The sequence below is a fragment of the Pseudophryne corroboree genome, chromosome 6 (genome assembly GCF_028390025.1).
Source record: "Pseudophryne corroboree isolate aPseCor3 chromosome 6, aPseCor3.hap2, whole genome shotgun sequence".
Taxonomy (NCBI): Eukaryota; Metazoa; Chordata; class Amphibia; order Anura; family Myobatrachidae; genus Pseudophryne; species Pseudophryne corroboree.
The window spans coordinates 589052412-589074750 of record NC_086449.1 but is presented as its reverse complement, the minus strand read 5'-3'; the positions used below and the strand labels follow the sequence as shown (position 1 = coordinate 589074750).

General features: G+C 46.3%; 1 protein-coding gene across 2 annotated transcripts in view; it reads right to left on the bottom strand.

Moving 5' to 3' along the window:
• The window catches only part of F12 (coagulation factor XII), a 114626-nt gene that overhangs the window by 40651 nt on the left and 51636 nt on the right, over positions 1-22339 (bottom strand). For both annotated transcript variants that reach the window (XM_063927986.1, XM_063927985.1), the window contains exon 4: positions 5599-5669. In XM_063927986.1, the coding sequence (XP_063784056.1) occupies positions 5599-5669 (71 nt within the window). The remainder of the gene's footprint in view (positions 1-5598; positions 5670-22339) is intronic.

Below are 22339 nucleotides of genomic sequence, written 5' to 3'. Positions count from 1 at the left end.
AGCAAAATTATGCACTGCCCTCCTACTATATATACACCGCACCACTTAAATGCACCACAGGGATGGATGGATAGTATACTTGACGACACAGAGGTAGGTAGAGCAGTGGCCTACTGTACCGTACTGCTATATATTATATACTGGTGGTCAGCAAAATTATGCACTGTCCTCCTACTATATATACACTGCACAACAACTAAAATGCACCACAGGGATGGATGGATAGTATACTTGACGACACAGAGGTAGGTAGAGCAGTGGACTACTGTACCATACTGCTATACTGGTGGTCACTGGTCAGCAAAATTCTGCACTGTCCTGTCCTCCTATACTACAATGCAGCACAGATATGGAGCGTTTTTCAGGCAGAGAACATAGATATTTTCAGCACACTCAGCACAGATATTTGCAAGCACACTGAGCACAGATACTTGCAGCACACTGAGCACAGATATTTGCAGCACACTGAACACAACTGAGAGGACGCTGCACGTCCTCTCCCTATCATCTCCAATGCACGAGTGAAAATGGCGGCGACGCGCGGCTCCTTATATAGGATACGAATCTCGCGAGAATCCGACAGCGGGATGATGACGTTCGGCGCGCTCGTGTTAACCGAGCAAGGCGGGAGGATCCGAGTCTGCCTCGGACCCGTGTAAAATGGGTGAAGTTCGGGGGGGTTCGGATTCCGAGGAACCGAACCCACTCATCACTAATTTTAGTGCATGTTATGAGTACTGCTAGTGCATGGTAGGGAAAATGTGCCTATATGTTGCTGCGAGCTGGGGTAAAGCACACCGAAGCCAGAGGATTCCTTTGGTGTACGGTTGTGTTTGTTAACTAGTGTGTCAATGCATTCATGTGTTTTTCTATGAGTGCTGGTGAATTTTAGTGGGGAAGATGATAAACTCTTTACTTGCAAGATGACATATACACAGAAATGGAAAAATATGGATCACCTTAAAATGAAAAATTTAGATTGCTTACAGATGGAGGGGGATTGCAAATTACAAAGAACAAACTATATAAAGGCAAATAATAATCATACTTACCTACATTGACTATTTCCTCTCCAGGAGATGCCCATGGAGGATATGCAGGTGGGTGGGGGCGGTGCCAGGTTAATTATATCATTAGGCCCTGACCAGCATGGGAAAATGCAGCTATCAGAGCATATTTGAATAGGGGCAGGGCTAAAATGACACAATTAGCATAGAATTGTCTATAGACCACGCCCCCTCCATAGGGACAACAAATTTACTGTATTTATCGCCCTATTTTAGCCACTTAACTAGGACGCAAGCGGAATTTGGGAGTAGTGCCCACTCTTCCAGGGGTGCTGGGGACTACCCAAAAAACCATGCGTCTCCCACAGGAACTGAGCTTCAATTCAGAGATGCAACAAAGTGTCAAGTTTACAATGAACGGTTGATTTAAAATATATTAAAGCAATCATATCACAAAAGAATAAAAAAATATTACAGAACTATAACAGTGGGATCCATTCAGGATACCAGCGTTTGGCACCCCGGCAGTCGGAATGCCGATGCCGGAATCCTGACACTGCTTGCAATGCCGGCAGCCCGACATGGATCGAAATACCGGTGTTCGGGATCCCGAATGCCAGAATCCCAAACACGGGAATCCCAATCAAGGTCTGCTGGGACTCAATATTGGTAAGCCACGGAGGGTGGTTAGTTAGTGTTAGGCAGTTGGGGGGGAAGGTTAGAGTTAGATTGCGCGGAGGGGGGAGGGGGGGTGTAAGAATTAGGCACACCCAGGGAGGGTTAGGCTGCAGGAAGGGGGGTTAGCTTTAGGCATCAGGGATCAGGCCTTCTAGGGATAGGCAGCAGTTTAGGGTTATTGGGGAGGGTATACATACTTTCCTGACTAAATATCCGCTAAGTGTGAATTGTAGTTGGTTAAAGATAAGTACAGCATATATTTCATTCTGTGGGGTCTATTCATGAAGCAGTGAAAGTGGAGAAGTGGGCTAGTGCAGAAGTTGCCCATAGCAACCAGTCAGTGTTGAGGTAACAATTATAAAGTGCATTCTATAAAATTATACATAGCAACTGACTGGTTGCCATGGGCAACTTCTCCACTGGCTCACTCCTCCACACTTTTCCCTGCTTCATGAATAGACCCCTATAGCTTTCCTCAGGTATAACCTCCTGCACATTTTCATATACAAAAAATTACATTTTCATCCTGGAAGATACATGAAATATGAATGGGAGTCCTTTGAGGTTAGTGTTGTATTAACTCCTGCTTTGCTAAAAGAACATCTTTGTGTGGGGATAATTGATTGATAGGCCTAGTAACTGGGGAGGAGAAACTATTTCATTGGACAACATAAAGGGCCTGATCCAGAAGTGGATGCAGTGGTGACGTCAGGCGCTTGCAGCCAATGTTTTAAGTCTGTGCACAGCCCTGATGGTTACCGCTCAGAGACGCAGAACAGAATCAGACACATGGTGTGTCAGTTTTATTGGGCGTTCCTAGGAAGAAGCAGATCCACCGACAGCGGAGGCCTTGCTCAGTTATACCCCTTTCAGACGGCCAGCAATATTCCTGGTTATTGCACGTGAATGCACAGCAACCCTGGGATATTGTGTAGTCTGAAAAGGGCCAGTTACAATAACCCAGGTCCAGCGACCTGGTATTTCAAGTCGGGTAGCGACCAGGGTTGAACACGGCTTCAACCCAGGTCACGGTGTAGTGTGAATGGGTAAGCTGGGTTGATGCAACCCGGGACCCATTCACACTACAGGAAGAGCAGGTGCTTGGAGATGATGTCATCTCCAAGCACCACCTCTGCATGTGACGTGGTGACGTCATCAACCCACAATAAGCTGACAGTTTGAAAGGGATCTCTGCCGGGGCGCTCCTGGGATGTAACCTTGTACAAATCCCATGTGAGACCTGGAATTTGCAGTGTGAAAACGGTATTAGAAAAACTGTGCCTGCCGTAGGGCTGGTGAAAGTTCCGTTGGTGCCTCTAAGTATGTACCAAGATGGATTAGCACTGCAGCTAGTAGGCCACAGCATTAGCATAAACATATGCAGAAGGGGCTGCAGCAAAAGACACAGAATGACCCCCAAAGTTATTGCATTGGTTGGGCAAACTGGAGAGCACACACTGTCAGGCACCCAGAGAGTAGAACTATCCCATCAGGGGGAAAAAAACATACATACAACAAACACACTTCTGGGCTCCTAATTAAAAAAAAAATAATTCCAAAAAACAAACACAGAAATGGGTTAGGGTAGTTTGGGGCCCTCAATGTATACAATGCCATATGCAGAAGCCTAGATTGTGTAATGTTACCCTCTGCCAGAGGTTAACAATTAACAAATAGTGAAGATTGCTGTACTACACACAGTTCCCATTCCAAACTTCAAAAATGGAGGCAGAACCTGTTATTTAGTTAGTTAGTTAGTTAGTCAGTTAGTGAGTTTCTGTGCTTGCAGTAAGACACATACCCAATTTACAGAAACATTTTTTGCAAATATATATGTAACATACATAATAACATAGTTTTTGAGGTTGAAAAAAGACAATTTGTCCATCGAGTTCAACCTATTTGTGGTCTCCTATGCTGTATTATTTTTAGGACTAATTTAGTCTGTTGCTAATGTCGGCCGCTATGTTTATTCCTCTTTTATTTATTATTTTATTAACTACAGTGCGCGACTACTCACCATAACCCTGTATATCCTTATCTATTAGGTTCTTATCTAGCCCATTCTTAAAAGTGTGGACCGAGTCCGCCATTACTACTCTTCCAGGTAGGGAATTCCAAACATGTATTGTCCTTACTGTGAAGAAACCTTTACATCTCTGTGTGCGAAATCTCCTCTCCCCTAACCTAAGGGGGTGTCCACGTGTCCTCTGTGTTGAGCTTCCCAAAAACAGATCCCCCGCAAGTTCTGTGTACTGTCCCCTTATATATTTGTAAATGTTGATCATGTCCCCTCTTAGTCTCCTCTTTTCCAGTGTAAACATGCCAAGCCTTGCGAGCCTTTCCTCGTAACCCAGCGTCTCCATCCCTTTACTTAGTTTGGTCGCCCGCCTCTGAACCTTTTCTATTTCCAGGATATCCTTTTTGTAGTATGGTGCCCAAAATTGTGCACAGTATTCAAGATCTGGCCTCACTAGGGATTTATATAATGGGAGTATAACACTCTCATCCCTTGCGTCAATTCCCCACTTTATACATGCTAAAACCTTGTTAGCCTTCTTTGCTGCAATCCTACTTTGGGTACTGCTGCTTAGTTTGCTATCTATGTGAACACCTAAGTCTTTTTCCATTACAGAATCACCTAATGTTACCCCATTTAGTATGTAGGTGTTATTTTTGTTCTTGCTACCAAAGTGCATTATCTTACACTTGTCTGTATTGAAGCTCATTCTCCATTTTGCTGCCCATGCTTCCAGTTTTACTAAGTCGTTCTGAAGAGACTCGTCATCTGCCTCCGTATTTATAACCTTACACAATTTCGTATCGTCTGCAAACATTGACAACATGCTCTCCAGATCTACTGCTAGATCGTTAATAAAAATCTTGAACCGTTAATAAAAATGTTGAATATGTGCAGTCTCTAAATAATTTATTTCAAACATACACATCACAGTTGACTGAATGTATGTATAAGGCAATACTGCACCTCTACAAATGCACTACTGACATATTTTTCTGGGTTACAATGGAGTAGACAGCTTTAAAAACAGCTTTAAAATAAAAACACTGGTCAGTTTGGGAATTTCATAACATAGTGTGGGTCTGATTTAGAGGTAGACGTAATGTCTATTGCAGGCGCAGTGGAGTAATGCTTTGCTAATGCATATGGACCACAGCTGTAATACGAACCTGCAGTGATGAATTAGCAACAGCATACGCACAGGATTTATACGCAAACCGAGTGACCAGTAGTCAGAGTTTGGGGGAGTTAGGGGGGGTGGCTAGAAAAACAAAGGCTTGTCAGGAACATTTTCTGTTTGTGTACAGCAGCCATGGGTCTGGGTACTTTTTTTTTAAATCTGTGTCTCTGCAAGTGTGAAAAGCTGTTTGCGCAGGTAACGTGGTAGGGTAAGAAGGAATAATGCAGAAGAGTACATACAATTCCCAACTCACTAAAGAGCCTTATGTGCCAGTTAACATAAAATACATTCTACTAGAGAGTGTATCTAACACCGCCCCCCCCCCCCCCCCCCCCCCAAAAAAAAAAAAAACAGCAGTGCAAAGTTCAACCCTTTAAATACAAACCTCACATCATCCTTTTAGTTGCAAAATATTAAATTAGTTAGAAAAATTTAGCCTGATTCCTTTGGATGGTAACCATTATAAAGGTGGAAATACTTATTTGTGAGAAGTCGTTTGAATATTAGTATGCTTCCAAAATTGAACATTTAGGATCAAAAACTTTTAATAAGTTCTCATAAAAAAAAATATTTTCCAATATTTAGTAGGAAACAATAGCTTTGCAGCGTACCGTTTGCCATAATAGCTAACACATCACATGGGAAAATTACACAAAAAGAAAGAAAAATCGACTATTACAAATATAGCTAGTAGCAGAAACTGGTTACTGTACCTGTGACTTTGTCTCCATCCACACAGTAGGACCAAAGCTTGTCTTCATCATAGTGTTTTGTGAGGGAGCACCTAATAACACAGGAATAAGTCATGCAGTAATGAAACACAGTGTCGGACTGAGGCATAAAGGGCCCACCGGGGGAATGCAGTGGTAGAGGCCCATGTTTAGAGGTGTGGCCAGTCTCCTGAAGGGGTGTGGCCAGCTGCCACTTTGGTTTGCCTAACCATGAGAGAGTGCATGGGCTGGGCCCCTTGACAAATGTATATAGTAAATATTGCTAATGCATGCATGATAATGTACCAGAGTAATACACCATAGTCCTGTGCTGTATAAGGTAACATGTATATAAAGTACAATTCAAGTGCACAGTCTGGAACCTGACCCATAGTTGAGGGAAGCCCCCCCCCCAGACAGTGGGGACCACCGGTGGTTTCCCCTGTACCCCTGTGAGCCAGTCCAACCCTGATGAAACATACAGTATAGGGTCCACTTACTCAAGAGCTATATGCTGGGAAAATGACATTTACTACTGCACATCGGGTGGGCTGTACTAAGCATCGCACCCGAACGATGCTTAGTACATCCCACCCGATATGCACTAGTAAATGTATTTTATTATTTAATTTACAGTTTCTTATATAGCGTAGCATATTCCGTTGTTCTTTACAATTGGAAACAACAATGATAAGACAAGCTGGGTAATAACAGACAGACATAGAGGTAAGAAGCAGGGGTGTATCTAGAGAGGAGGGGACCCATGTGCAGTCTCCGTGTGTGGGCTCCCTCCCCTACCATCCCGTAGCCAGAAGCAGTCCTGTTAGCACTCTGTCTGAGCACTAGAGACTCTGGTACAGTGCCAGAGTCTACAGCGCATGCGAAAGTCTCCAACAAAATGACGCAGCGGTCATTTTTTCGGAGACCTGCGCATGCGCTGTAGACTCTGGCATTGTGCCAGGGTCTCTAGTGCTCAGACAGAGTGCTAACAGGGCTGCTGTCGGCTACGGGACGGGAGGGAGCCCGTGGTAAGTATAGAAGAAATGAATGCAGTGTGTGCGGTATGGGCCCCCTTTGCACCCATTATAGATACGCCACTGGTAGGAAGGCCCTGCTTGCAAGCTTACAATCTAAATTTAATTTTCCCGCCACTTAGAAATGCGATTAGTATTGCAAAGGACAGCTCTCCCAATAAGTGCTGTCCTTTGTGATCACTGGATTTACAGGTTTAGGACCTGAGAGCCCTAGTGTATGTAGGTGAATGTAGGTGAATATATTCACCATCAAGATAATTTGTCCGGGAATGAATAGGTTTCTGCATGAAACTGAAGCATACGTAAATATAGGCCAATGTTCTAGCTCCTGTACCTCAAGACACCAAGGGGTAAATTTATTAAGATGGGAGTTCTATTTAAGATGGGATGTTGCCTATAGCAACCAATCAAATTCTACTTCTCATTTATCTAGCACCTTTTAGAAGATAATACCTAGACTCTGATTGGTTGCTATAGGCAACATCCCATCTTAAATAGAACTCCCATCTTAGTAAATTTACCCCCAAAAGTGTATCTATCACTGTTGAGGCTCATTCCAACAGTCACATTAAGCAAGAATGTAGAGATTGCTGCAGATTAGTTATGAAAGTCTAATCTACTTTGACTTATTTATTTAATTTTAAAATACCTTACTGTTACATGTTAAGTTAAAATTAGCGATGTGAACAAAATTATATAAAATTTTATTAAACTACGGTTTTGAATATTAATTGTCATTAAGTTTTGAGAGGCGGTAATATAATATATTAGCACCCGCTGGTTTTTCAGGGTCTAACTCACATATTTACTAACATTTAAAAATCATTATAAAAAAAATCATGTTAGTAAATGTGGGTTTTACCCCCTGAAACTCAACATCAATTTATAATCGATTAAAATCAACCTTTAGTAAATACACCCCTAAGAATTCCAGGATAAAGAACAAAGAATAATAGCTCTTCCCCTGGACTCCTTCTAAACGTGTGGCCTATGGTTTACCCGGGAGCATCACTAGTTACCACAGTGACAGACGGTGCGGTCTTGAAGTAACTATGTGTGTGCTGGGAGTGTGGTTTAGCAGGAGGGGCATGACTTTGAGGAGGAGGGGTGGCTTCGCACCCCAATCCCTGTTTTTTGTCACTACATGGGTCAGAGACGTGGAAACTCGTCCCCCCTACACTGTGACAGGAGCCGGGTGCTGCACATAATGTTACAGTGTAGCATCCGGTTCTTGTCACTAAGCAGGAATCTGCATTTTGGTGTCACCCGCCGAGCGGTTCCCACCCCATGCACCCCCGTAGCAACACCACTGATTTACAGTACCTCACCCAATTGAAAAAAAATAAATCTACTAAGGGTAACGCAGGCAAAATAACTTCTTGAGATTCTTTCTCTACAAAATATGTAAATATTTTCCTTTACTTCTTGAACTCGAGGAACGTAGTCCTGAAAACAGAGAATGTCAGCATACATATTCTGGAAAAAAAAATTACTAATAAAGTGACTGTCCTAGCAGAACGTGTGATGGAAAACTAGGGCCCTACTCTGGGAAAGTGGATTTCTTGGAAAAAGATGGCTCGTCCTGGAAAAGAAGACGTTTTGAAAAAGAAGGGCATATCCTAGGCAAAAAGACTCTTCATAGCATAATTCATGCAGAACACATTTTATACTCCAGACTACAGAGCACACATTTGCTTCATGATCTTTTGAGGGGATCCGGTCTCTAGGTCGAAAGTACCTAGGTTGACACTATCTAGGTCGACCACTATTGGTTGACAGTAACTAGGTCGACAGGGTCTATAGGTCGACAGGTCAAAAGGTCGACATGAGTTTTTCATGATTTTTTCTTTTTTTAACCTTTTCATACTTTGAGCCACGTGGACTACAATTGGGAACAGTAACCTTGCCCGAAGCATGGCGAGCGAAGACGGTGCACTAATTGGGGTTCCCAGTCACTGCACGAAGAAAACGACACCAAAAAAACATTAAAAACTCATGTCGACCTTTTGACCTGTCGACCTAGACCATGTCGCCCTAAAGACCCTGTCAACCTAGTTACTGTCGACCAATAGTGGTCGACCTTGACACTGTCGACCTAATTACTATCTACCTTCCATACCACACCCCTTTTGAGATAGAAGAAAGGAATCAAGAGGGTTATTCATAAGGTGAAAAACATGTAGGAACGATTTAAGTATCCATGCAATGTAAGAAAAGCCTAACATATGAGATATCAGGGATACGGACAGTATCTCTTGTGTCCGCAAACTAACACTACAGTTAGCAGTCCTCATTATTCTCAGTGGTCACCAATGGTGGCTAAAGTGCTGCAGCCCCCTCAGTAAAATGTGCCTTCACCAGTGACTGCCTGGCAGTGACAGTGGCTTCCAGCTGAAAGCACTTTCTGCTCATCACATGCCAAACAAGCAGTCCCAGGGGGAGATGCACCCTCCTCATGTGACACACAGTATCATACCTCCCAACTTTTGCCTGCTGTAAAGCGAGACTCTTGCGCGGCAAAGCCGCGCGCCGCCCCGAAAAGGGTGTGTGGCCTCGCTAGTGATGGGCGTGGTCTCACTCGAGTGGGCGTGGCCTCGCCAAACGGCCCGTTTTTCTGCCTTTTGGGCGCGTGCCCAGCGCTCCCCGAGCAGCTGGGCAGCCCCCGCTCCCCTCCTAGCTCTGAATACATGCCGTGCGCGTGCAGAGCAGAGCAGCAGGTGATCAAAGCCTCCCCCCAACTGCCCCCCCCACCCGCGGAACACTGCTGCCCGCGGGTGGGACAGCAGGACAGGGTCCGAATAGCGGGACTGTCCCGCTGAAAGCAGGACAGTTGGGAGGTATGCAGTATGTACTCCACTGAGAATCTACTCCCCAGCTACAATACAAGGATCTATCAGGCGAATTGTTTACTGAGAAATCTCTACACAGGACATGCAAACACGCTCTGAGGTTAGAGGAGAGAAAATGTCATACCCAACGAAGGAAAGGGTTCTTCACAGTAAGGGCAGTAAGGATTTGGATATAGCATTTAAAGGAAGTGTATATTGGATAAAGCATGAATGATAGTTGTTATTTAGACAACCAAATAATTTGCATAGGAGAAACCCCTTTGCAAATAAAAAGGGGCGCTGACTGCACCAATCAATGGAGACCACACAATTATATCAATCATAAAATTACATAAAATTTATTTTTAAAAAACTTAATTTTCACATACATGTGCTGCAGCACACAAAAATATATATATGTTCAATCAAACAACCATGATTAATTAAGCATCAAACCAATTCATAGCTCATATAACCCTCAAGTCCAAAAACCATAGATGCTAAAACAGCAGCAACCAATCAGTTGAAATTCAATTGATAGATGTTTTCAATTAATGTCCACTGAATCGTGAATTGTATGGTATGGGCTGATCTTCAAACACTAAGTGTTCAAGTGTCATTAATTGAAAACATCTATCAATTGAATTTCAACTGATTGGTTGCTGCTGTTTTAGCAGCTATGGTTTTTGGACCTGAGGGTTATATGAGCTATGAATTGGTTTGATGCTTAATTAATGGTTGTTTGATTGAACATATATATATTTTTGTGTGCTGCAGCACATGTATGTGAAAATTAAGTTTTTTAAAATAAGAATTTACTTACCGATAATTCTATTTCTCGTAGTCCGTAGTGGATGCTGGGGACTCCGTCAGGACCATGGGGAATAGCGGCTCCGCAGGAGACAGGGCACAAAAGTAAAAGCTTTAGGATCAGGTGGTGTGCACTGGCTCCTCCCCCTATGACCCTCCTCCAAGCCTCAGTTAGGATACTGTGCCCGGACGAGCGTACACAATAAGGAAGGATTTTGAATCCCGGGTAAGACTCACACCAGCCACACCAATCACACTGTACAACCTGTGACCTGAACCCAGTTAACAGCATGATAACAGCGGAGCCTCTGAAAAGATGGCTCACAACAATAATAACCCGATTTTTGTAACAATAACTATGTACAAGTATTGCAGACAATCCGCACTTGGGATGGGCACCCAGCATCCACTACGGACTACGAGAAATAGAATTATCGGTAAGTAAATTCTTATTTTCTCTGACGTCCTAAGTGGATGCTGGGGACTCCGTCAGGACCATGGGGATTATACCAAAGCTCCCAAACGGGCGGGAGAGTGCGGATGACTCTGCAGCACCGAGTGAGAGAACTCCAGGTCCTCCTCAGCCAGGGTGTGCCCCTGACCAAGTAGCAGCTCGGCAAAGTTGTAAAGCCGAGACCCCTCGGGCAGCCGCCCAAGATGAGCCCACCTTCCTTGTGGAATGGGCATTTACATATTTTGGCTGTGGCAGGCCTGCCACAGAATGTGCAAGCTGAATTGTACTACACATCCAACTAGCAATCGTCTGCTTAGAAGCAAGAGCACCCAGTTTGTTGGGTGCATACAGGATAACAGCAAGTCAGTTTTCCTGACTCCAGCCGTCTTGGAAACCTATATTTTCAGGGCCCTGACAACATCTAGTAACTTGGAGTCCTCCAAGTCCCTAGTATCCGCAGGTACCACAATAAGCTGGTTCAGGTGAAACGCTGACACCACCTTAGGGAGAAACTGGGGACGAGTCCGCAGCTCTGCCCTGTCCGAATGGACAATCAGATATGGGCTTTTGTGAGACAAAGCCGCCAATTCTGACACTCGCCTGGCCGAGGCCAGGGCCAACAGCATGGTCACTTTCCATGTGAGATATTTCAAATCCACAGATTTGAGCGGTTTAAACCAATGTGATTTGAGGAATCCCAGAACTACGTTGAGATCCCACAGTGCCACTGGAGGCACAAAAGGGGGTTGTACATGCAGTACTCCCTTGACAAACTTCTGGACTTCAGGAACTGAAGCCAATTCTTTCTGGAAGAAATTCGACAGGGCCGAAATTTGAACATTAATGGACCCCAATTTGAGGCACATAGACACTCCTGTTTGCAGGAAATGTAGGAATCGACCGAGTTGAAATTCCTCCGTGGGGGCCTTCCTGGCCTCACACCATGCAACATATTTTCGCCAAATGCGGTGATAATGTTGTGTGGTCACCTCCTTCCTGGCTCTGACCAGGGTAGGGATGACCTCTTCCGGAATGCCTTTTTCCCTTAGGATCCGGCGTTCAACCGCCATGCCGTCAAACGCAGCCGCGGTAAGTCTTGGAACAGACATGATCCTTGCTGAAGCAAGTCCCTTCTTAGTATCTCTTGAAGTTCCGGGTACCAAGTCCTTCTTGGCCAATCCGGAGCCACGAGTATAGTTCTTACTCCTCTCCTTCTTATAATTCTCAGTACCTTGGGTATGAGAGGCAGAGGAGGGAACACATACACCGACTGGTACACCCACGGTGTTACCAGAGCGTCCCAGCTATTGCCTGAGGGTCTCTTGACCTGGCGCAATACCTGTCCAGTTTTTTGTTCAGACGGGACGCCATCATGTCCACCTTTGGTCTTTCCCAACGGTTCACAATCATGTGGAAGACTTCCAGATGAAGTCTCCACTCTCCCGGGTGGAGGTCGTGCCTGCTGAGGAAGTCTGCTTCCCAGTTGTCCACTCCCGGAATGAACACCGCTAACAGTGTTATCACATGATTTTTCGCCCAGCGAAGAATCCTTGCTGCCATTGCCCTCCTGCTTCTTGTGCCGCCCTGTCTGTTTACGTGGGCGACTGCCGTGATGTTGTCCGACTGGATCAGCACTGGTTGACTTTGAAGCAGAGGTCTTCCTAGGCTCAGAGCATTGTAAATTGCCCTTAGCTCCAGTATATTTATGTGGAGAGAAGTCTCCAGACTTGACCACACTCCTTGGAAATTTCTTCCCTGTGTGACTGCTCCCCAGCCTCTCAGGCTGGCATCCGTGGTCACCAGGACCCAGTCCTAAATGCCGAATCTGCGGCCCTCTAGTAGATGAGCACTCTGCAGCCACCACAGAAGAGACACCCTTGTCCTTGGAGACAGGATTATCCGCTGATGCATCTGAAGATGCGATCCGGACCATTCGTCCAGCAGATCCCACTGAAAAATTATTTCGTGAAATCTGCCGAATGGAATCGCTTCGTAAGAAGCCACCATTTTTCCCAGGACTCTTGTGCATTGATGCACTGACACTTGGCCTGGTTCTAGGAGGTTCCTAACTAGCTTGGATAACTCCCAGGCTTTCTCCTCCTGGAGAAACACCTTTTTCTGGACTGTGTCCAGAATCATCCCTAGTAACAGCAGACGTGTCGTCGGAATCAGCTGCGATTTTGGAATATTTAGAATCCACCCGTGCTGTCGTAGAACTACTTGAGATAGTGCTACTCCGACCTCCAACTGTTCTCTGGACCTTGCCCTTATCAGGAGATCGTCCAAGTAAGGGATAATTAAGACGCCTTTTCTTTGAAGAAGAATCATCATTTCGGCCATTACCTTGGTAAAGACCCGGGGTGCCGTGGACAATCCAAACGGCAGCGTCTGAACTGATAGTGACAGTTCTGTACCACGAACCTGAGGTACCCTTGGTGAGAAGGGCAATTTGGGACATGGAGGTAAGCATCCTTGATGTCCAGGGACACCATATAGTCCCCTTCTTCCTGGTTCGCTATCACTGCTCTGAGTGACTCCATCTTGATTTGAACCTTTGTATGTAAGTGTTCAAAGATTTCAGATTTAGAATAGATCTCACCGAGCCGTCTGGCTTCAGTACCACAAATAGTGTGGAATAATACCCTTTTCCTTGTTGTAGGAGGGGTACTTTGATTATCACCAGCTGGGAATACAGCTTGTGAATTGTTTCCAATAATGCCTCGCTGTCGGAGGGAGACGTTGGTAAAGCAGATTTCAGGAACCTGCGAGGGGGAGACGTCTCGAATTTCCAATCTGTACCCCTGGGATACTACTTGTAGGATCCAGGGGTCCACTTGCGAGTGAGCCCACTGCGCGCTGAAACTCTTGAGACGACCCCCCCCACCGCACCTGAGTCCGCTTGTACGGCCCCAGCGTCATGCTGAGGACTTGGCAGAAGCGGTGGAGGGCTTCTGTTCCTGGGAAGGGGCTGCCTGCTGCAGTCTTCTTCCGTTCCTCTACCCCTGGGCAGATATGACTGGCCTTTTGCCCGCTTGCCCTTATGGGGACGAAAGGACTGAGGCTGAAAAGACGGTGTCTTTTTCTGCTGAGATGTGACTTGGGGTAAAAAGGTGGATTTTCCAGCTGTTGCCGTGGCCACCAGGTCCGATGGACCGACCCCAAATAACTCCTCCCCTTTATACGGCAATACTTCCATGTGCCGTTTGGAATCTGCATCACCTGACCACTGTCGTGTCCATAAACATCTTCTGGCAGACATGGACATCGCACTTACTCATGATGCCAGAGTGCAAATATATACTGTGCATCTCGTATATATAGAAATGCTCTATAGTCAATAAAATACTGTCCCTGTCAAGGGTATCAATATTTTCAGTCAGGGAATCCGACCAAGCCACCCCAGCGCTGCACATCCAGGCTGAGGCGATCGCTGGTCGCAGTATAACACCAGTATGTGTGTATATACTTTTTAGGATATTTTCCAGCCTCCTATTAGCTGGCTCCTTGAGGGCGGCCGTATCTGGAGACGGTAACGCCACTTGTTTTGATAAGCGTGTGAGCGCCTTTAATTTTCTATCGGGGGAAACCCACGCATCATCACACACTTCAATTAATTTATCTGATTCAGGAAAAACTACAGGCAGTTTTTTCACACCCCACATAATACCCTTTTTTGTGGCACTTGTAGTATCAAAAATATGTAACACCTCCTTCATTGCCCTTAACATGTAACGTGTGGCCCTAATGGAAAATACGTTTGTTTCTTCACCGTCGACACTGGAGTCAGTGTCCGTGTCTGTGTCTGTGTCGACCGACTGAGGTAATGGGCGTTTTAAAGCCCCTGACGGTGTTTGAGACGCCTGGACAGGTACTAATTGGTTTGCCGGCCGTCTCATGTCGTCAACCGACCTTGCAGCTTGTTGACATTATCACGTAATTCCCTAAATAAGCCATCCATTCCGGTGTCGACTCCCTAGAGAGTGACATCACCATTACAGGCAATTGCTCCGTCTCCTCACCAACATCGTCCTCATACATGTCGACACACACGTACCGACACACAGCACACACACAGGGAATGCTCTGATAGAGGACAGGACCCCACTAGCCCTTTGGGGAGACAGAGGGAGAGTTCGCCAGCACACACCAAAACGCTATAATTTTACAGGGACAACCTTATATAAGTGTTTTCCCTTATAGCATCTTAATATGTAATAATATCGCCACAAAAATGCCCCCCCTCTCTGTTTTAACCCTGTTTCTGTAGTGCAGTGCAGGGGAGAGCCTGGGAGCCTTCCCACCAGCAGTTCTGTGAGGGAAAATGGCGCTGTGTGCTGAGGAGAATAGGCCCCGCCCCCTTTTCGGCGGGCTTCTTCTCCCGTTTTTCTGACAACCTGGCAGGGGTTAAATACATCCATATAGCCTCAGGGGCTATATGTGATGTATTTTTAGCCAGCATAGGTACTTTCATTGCTGCCCAGGGCGCCCCCCCAAGCGCCCTGCACCCTCAGTGACCGTTGGTGTGAAGTGTGCTGAGAGCAATGGCGCACAGCTGCAGTGCTGTGCACTACCTTAAGAAGACTGGGAAGTCTTCAGCCGCCGATTTCTGGACCTCTTCTCTCTTCAGCATCTGCAAGGGGGTCGGCGGCGCGGCTCCGGTGACCCATCCAGGCTGTACCTGTGATCGTCCCTCTGGAGCTAGTGTCCAGTAGCCTAAGAAGCCAATCCATCCTGCACGCAGGTGAGTTCACTCCTTCTCCCCTAAGTCCCTCGATGCAGTGAGCCTGTTGCCAGCAGGACTCACTGAAAATAAAAAACCTAACAAAACTTTTACTCTAAGCAGCTCTTTAGGAGAGCCACCTAGATTGTACCCTGCTCGGCCGGGCACAAAGATCTAACTGAGGCTTGGAGGAGGGTCATAGGGGGAGGAGCCAGTGCACACCACCTGATCCTAAAGCTTTTACTTTTGTGCCCTGTCTCCTGCGGAGCCGCTATTCCCCATGGTCCTGACGGAGTCCCCAGCATTCACTTAGGACGTCAGAGAAAAATAAATTTTATGTAATTTTATGATTGATATAATTGTGTGGTCTCCATTGATTGGTGCAGTCAGCGCCCCTTTTTATTTGCAAAGGGGTTTCTCCTATGCAAATTATTTGGTTGTCTGTGTAATATAAGGAATACAATTATCCTTATAATTGGGGCAGCAGCCTGCACCATCATTTAACTTCCATTTCTTGATCAATATCAGCGCTGGGGAGTGTGCACACTTGTTCACGCATTAGGTGTGGACAACGGTGCACACATTTGGTGTTCTATTTGTGTTAGTTGTTATTTAGACATAAAACATAACTTCATCTGGGTCATTATAGTTAAACTATAGTTACATACAGATTAGTGTAAGGTTGAACACGATGGACATTTTGTCTTTTTTTCAGCCTCATTAACTATGGTACTAAGGGGGTAATTCTGAGTTGATTGCAGCAGGAACTTTGTTAGCAGTTGGGCAAAACTATGTGCACTGCAGGGGAGGCAGATATAACATGTGCAGAGAGAGTTAGATTTGGGTGGGTTATTTTGTTTCTGTGCAGGGTAATTACTGGCTGCTTTATTTTTACTCTGCAATTTAGATTTCAGATTGAACACACCACACCCAAATCTAACTCTCTCTGCACATGTTATATCTGCCCCCCCTGCAGTGCACATGGTTTTGCCCAACTGCTAACAAAGTTCCTGCTGCGATCAACTCAGAATTACCCCCAATGTTACTATCACAGCAGCCCTGCCCAGCTTTTAGCTGCTGCAAGCAATGCAGTCCCCGAAGCCGACTTGTTGATTTTTGTGCATGTGCAGAGCAGGATCGTGGTCCCACGTATGCACACATTTATAAACCCCCTGGCAACACAAGATAGGAGCCAGGGCTGATGGCGACTTGCCTAGTTCTAAAAAGCTTAGCTTTTCAGAGATTAGTCCAGATAACTAATGCAATCTTCTAAAGCTGGGTACACACCTATACAGTCAGCGGCCCGTTCTCTCGATATTGGGTATTAGCCGATAAATGGCCTTTAATGCTCCTGCAATGACTGGGGTCGCACCTCATGTACTGTTTAATATTTGTCGGGCCAACCTCCCGATCCCATAGAAGTCCATAAACATCACCTGGAGGTGCACCCTGAGCGCAAAGTACCGATGTTCATACTTTGCGCATGCGCAGGACCCGTTCTGCACGTGCCCAAATGGGTCACGCAATGAAAGGGAAGCATTAGACTGTCAGCGATTGATAGTCTGATGTCAGTGTCAGTGCCGCCGTTTAGTGGGAAGGGAAGAGATCAGGGATCTCCATTGTTGCATGGAGATTTTCTGGCCTCTGTGATGAGTAGTTTGTGTGTCTCCATGGGTGCTGCAAGTTGCCTGATGGCGCCGGAAAATATCCGATACTGCATCCTTGGATGCAGTTCAGATCAGTAATGCAGCAGAAGGTGTGACGCCTCATACTGCATTACCATATTAGTACTATTGCTGCTGCTTCTACAGATGTGGCCACTTGCATCTAGCCTCCCTGCTCGTTAAACAGCCCTTCTGGTCACACCATGCTGTGGTGTGACTTGGCGCTGAGCATTTTTTCATGCGGCTATTTTCATTAAAATGTGCCTTATTCGCAAAATGGTGTGAATAGGATGCACAAGCAGCTTTTGTTGATTAAAATTATATGCAGCATGCCTATATTCTGTGTGTGACCGTGGCTGTATCTGCAAATGAAATGCTACGCTTTTCTAGAAAACACTGTAACGTAGCATTATGTATGCAGATAGAGCCGCTGTCGCACTGAGAATATAGGTAGGCGTGCCGCATATCATTTTAATCAGCAGAGTATGCTTGTGCGTCTTATTCACATAGTGATGTGAATATGATGCATTTTCGGCAAAAAAAAAAGAAGTCCAACGCTAACAGAGTTGTACGAGACCTGTCAGCTCACTCACGCCAGGCATCACCCGCTGCATGGCGTATTGAGGCACATCTGTATGTAAGCTGCAGCAATAGTACCTCTAACCACATCTGAATGAGGGCCACTAGCTGTTTTGGCACAGTGTGTATGGGTTGCGATGAGGGTGACAGGACTCAGGAGGTCAAGCTGGTGGCAACTCGCTTCTGTCTCCTTCTCATCTCTCTCCTACAACATGCATTTTCCTCCCCTCCCAGCTATCTCAGATTTGTTCTGTGCATGCCCGTTCTTATGGCTATACATGCACAGTATTATTGCTGGCAGTAAAGGCCTATCACCCAAGAATGATGCTTCAAGTTCAGTTGACATTGATATATAAAAAAACAAAGAAAAAAAACATACACAGAAGTAATAGCCTAGGGTAATACTAGTATAGCAATAATGCAGTGTGTTTCCTGCCTTCATAGTACAGCACAAGATTCCAATAATATAATAAATAAGATTTTACTTACCGATAAATCTATTTCTCGTAGTCCGTAGTGGATGCTGGGGACTCCGTCAGGACCATGGGGAATAGCGGCTCCGCAGGAGACAGGGCACAAAAGTAAAAGCTTTAGGATCAGGTGGTGTGCACTGGCTCCTCCCCCTATGACCCTCCTCCAAGCCTCAGTTAGGATACTGTGCCCGGACGAGCGTACACAATAAGGAAGGATTTTGAATCCCGGGTAAGACTCCTACCAGCCACACCAATCACACTGTAGAACCTGTGATCTGAACCCAGTTAACAGCATGATAACAGCGGAGCCTCTGAAAAGATGGCTCACAACAATAATAACCCGATTTTTGTAACAATAACTATGTACAAGCATTGCAGACAATCCGCACTTGGGATGGGCGCCCAGCATCCACTACGGACTACGAGAAATAGATTTATCGGTAAGTAAAATCTTATTTTCTCTGACGTCCTAGTGGATGCTGGGGACTCCGTCAGGACCATGGGGATTATACCAAAGCTCCCAAACGGGCGGGAGAGTGCGGATGACTCTGCAGCACCGAATGAGAGAACTCCAGGTCCTCTTTAGCCAGGGTATCAAATTTGTAGAATTTTACAAACGTGTTCTCCCCCGACCACGTAGCTGCTCGGCAGAGTTGTAATGTCGAGACCCCTCGGGCAGCCGCCCAGGATGAGCCCACTTTCCTTGTGGAATGGGCCTTGACAGATTTAGGCTGTGTCAGGCCTGCCACAGAATGTGCAATTTGAAATGTGCTACAAATCCAACGAGCAATCGTCTGCTTAGAAGCAAGAGCACCCAGTTTGTTGGGTGCACACAGGATAACAGCGAGTCAGTTTTCCTGACTCCAGCCATCCTGGAAACCTATATTTTCAGGGCCCTGACAACATCTAGCAACTTGGAGTCCTCCAAGTCCCTAGTAGCCGCAGGTACCACAATAAGCTGGTTCAGGTGAAACGCTGACACCACCTTAGGAAGAAACTGGGGACGAGTCCGCAGTTCTGCCCTGTCCGAATGGACAATCAGATATGGCTTTTGTGAGACAAAGCCGCCAATTCTGACACTCGCCTGGCCGAGGCCAGGGCCAACAGCATGGTCACTTTCCATGTGAGATATTTCAAATCCACAGATTTGAGCGGTTTAAAATGTGATTTGAGGAATCCCAGAACTACGTTGAGATCCCACAGTGCCACTGGAGGCACAAAAAGGGGGTTGTATATGCAATACTCCCTTGACAAACTTCTGGACTTCAGGAACTGAAGCCAATTCTTTCTGGAAGAAAATTTACAGGGCCGAAATTTGAACCTTAATGGACCCCAATTTGAGGCCCATAGACACTCCTGTTTGCAGGAAATGCAGGAATCGACCGAGTTGAAATTTCTTCGTGGGGCCTTCCTGGCCTCACACCACGCAACATATTTTCGCCACATGTGGTGATAATGTTTTGCGGTCACCTCCTTCCTGGCTTTGACCAGGGTAGGAATGACCTCTTCCGGAATGCCTTTTTCCCTTAGGATCTGGCGTCCACCGCCATGCCGTCAAACGCAGCCGCGGTAAGTCTTGGAACAGACCTGGTACTTGCTGAAGCAAGTCCCTTCTTAGCGACAGAGGCCATGAGTCCTCTGTGAGCATTTCTTGAAGTTCCGGGTGCCACGTCCTTCTTGGCCAATCCGGAGCCACGAGTATAGTTCTTACTCCTCTACGTCTTATAATTCTCAGTACCTTGGTTATGAGAAGCAGAGGAGGGAACACATACACCGACTGGTACACCCACAGTGTTACCAGAACGTCCACAGATATTGCTTGAGGGTCTCTTGACCTGGCGCAATACCTGTCCAGTTTTTTGTTCAGGCGGGACGCCATCATGTCCACCTTTGGTCTTTCCCAACGGTTCACAATCATGTGGAATACTTCCCGATGAAGTCCCCACTCTCCCGGGTGGAGGTCGTGCCTGCTGAGGAAGTCTGCTTCCCAGTTGTCCACTCCCGGAATGAACACTGCTGACAGTGCTATCACATGATTTTTCGCCCAGCGAAGAATCCTTGCAGTTTCTGCCATTGCCCTCCTGCTTCTTGTGCCGCCCTGTCTGTTTACGTGGGCGACTGCCGTGATGTTGTCCCACTGGATCAATACCGGCTGACCTTGAAGCAGAGGTCTTGCTAAGCTTAGAACATTGTAAATTGCCCTTAGCTCCAGTATATTTATGTGGAGAGAAGTCTCCAGACTTGATCACACTCCCTGGAAATTTTTTCCCTGTGTGACTGCTCCCCAGCCTCTCAGGCTGGCATCCGTGGTCACCAGGACCCAGTCCTGAATGCCGAGTCTGCGGCCCTTTAGTAGATGAGCACTCTGCAGCCACCGCAGAAGAAACACCCTTGTCCTTGGAGACAGGGTTATCCGCTGATGCATCTGAAGATGCGATCCGGACCATTTTTCCAGCAGATCCCACTGAAAAGTTCTTGCGTGAAATCTACCGAATGGAATCGCTTCGTAAGAAGCCACCATTTTTCCCAGGACCCTTGTGCAATGATGCACTGACACTTTTCCTGGTTTTAGGAGGTTCCTGACTAGCTCGGATGACTCCCTGGCTTTTTTCTCCGGGAGAAACACCTTTTTCTGGACTGTGTCCAGAATCATCCCTAGGAACAGCAGACGTGTCGTCGGAAACAGCTGCGGTTTTGGAATATTTAGAATCCACCCGTGCTGTCGTAGAACTACTTGAGATAGTGCTACTCCGACTTCCAACTGTTCTCTGGACCTTGCCCCTATCAGGAGATCGTCCATTTTCTTTGAAGAAGAATCATCATTTCGGCCATTACCTTGGTAAGGACCCGGGGTGCCGTGGACAATCCAACCGGCAGCGTCTGAAACTGATAGTGACAGTTCTGTACCACGAACCTGAGGTACCCTTGGTGAGAAGGGCAAATTGGGACATGGAGGTAAGCATCCCTGATGTCCCGGGACACCATATAGTCCCCTTCTTCCTGGTTCGCTATCACTGCTCTGAGTGACTCCATCTTGATTTGAACCTTTGTATGTAAGTGTTCAACTATTTCAGATTTAGAATAGGTCTCACCGAGCCGTCTGGCTTCAGTACCACAATATAGTGTGGAATAATACCCCTTTCCTTGTTGTAGGAGGGGTACTTTGATTATCACCTGCTGGGAATACAGCTTGTGAATTGTTTCCACTACTGCCTCCCTGTCGGAGGGAGACGTTGGTAAAGCAGACTTCAGGAACCTGCGAGGGGGAGACGTCTCGAATTTCCAATCTGTACCCCTGGGATACTACTTGTAGGATCCAGGGGTCCACTTGCGAGTGAGCCCACTGCGTGCTGAAACTCTTGAGACGACCCCCCCCACCGCACCTGAGTCCGCTTGTACGGCCCCAGCGTCATGCTGAGGACTTGGCAGAAGCGGTGGAGGGCTTCTGTTTCTGGGAATGGGCTGCCTGCTGCAGTCTTCTTCCCTTTCCTCTATCCCATGGCAGATATGACTGGCCTTTTGCCCGCTTGCCCTTATGGGGACGAAAGGACTGAGGCTGAAAAGACGTTGTCTTTTTCTCCTTTATACGGCAATACTTCCATGTGCCGTTTGGAATCTGCATCACCTGACCACTGTCGTGTCCATAAATAACTTCTGGCAGATATGGACATCGCACTTACTCTTGATGCCAGAGTGCAAATATCCCTCTGTGCATCTCGCATATATAGAAATGCATCCTTTAAATGCTCTATAGTCAATAAAATACTGTCCCTGTCAAGGGTATCAATATTTTCAGTCAGGGAATCCGACCAAGCCACCCCAGCGCTGCACATCCAGGCTGAGGCGATCGCTGGTCGCAGTATAACACCAGTATGTGTGTATATACTTTTTAGGATATTTTCCAGCCTCCTATCAGCTGGCTCCTTGAGGGCGGCCCTATCTGGAGACGGTACCGCCACTTGTTTTGATAAGCGTGTGAGCGCCTTATCCACCCTAAGGGGTGTTTCCCAACGCGCCCTAACTTCTGGCGGGAAAGGGTATACCGCCAATAATTTTCTATCGGGGGAAACCCACGCATCATCACACACTTCATTTAATTTATCTGATTCAGGAAAAACTACAGGTAGTTTTTTCACACTCCACATAATACCCTTTTTTGTGGTACTTGTAGTATCAGAAATA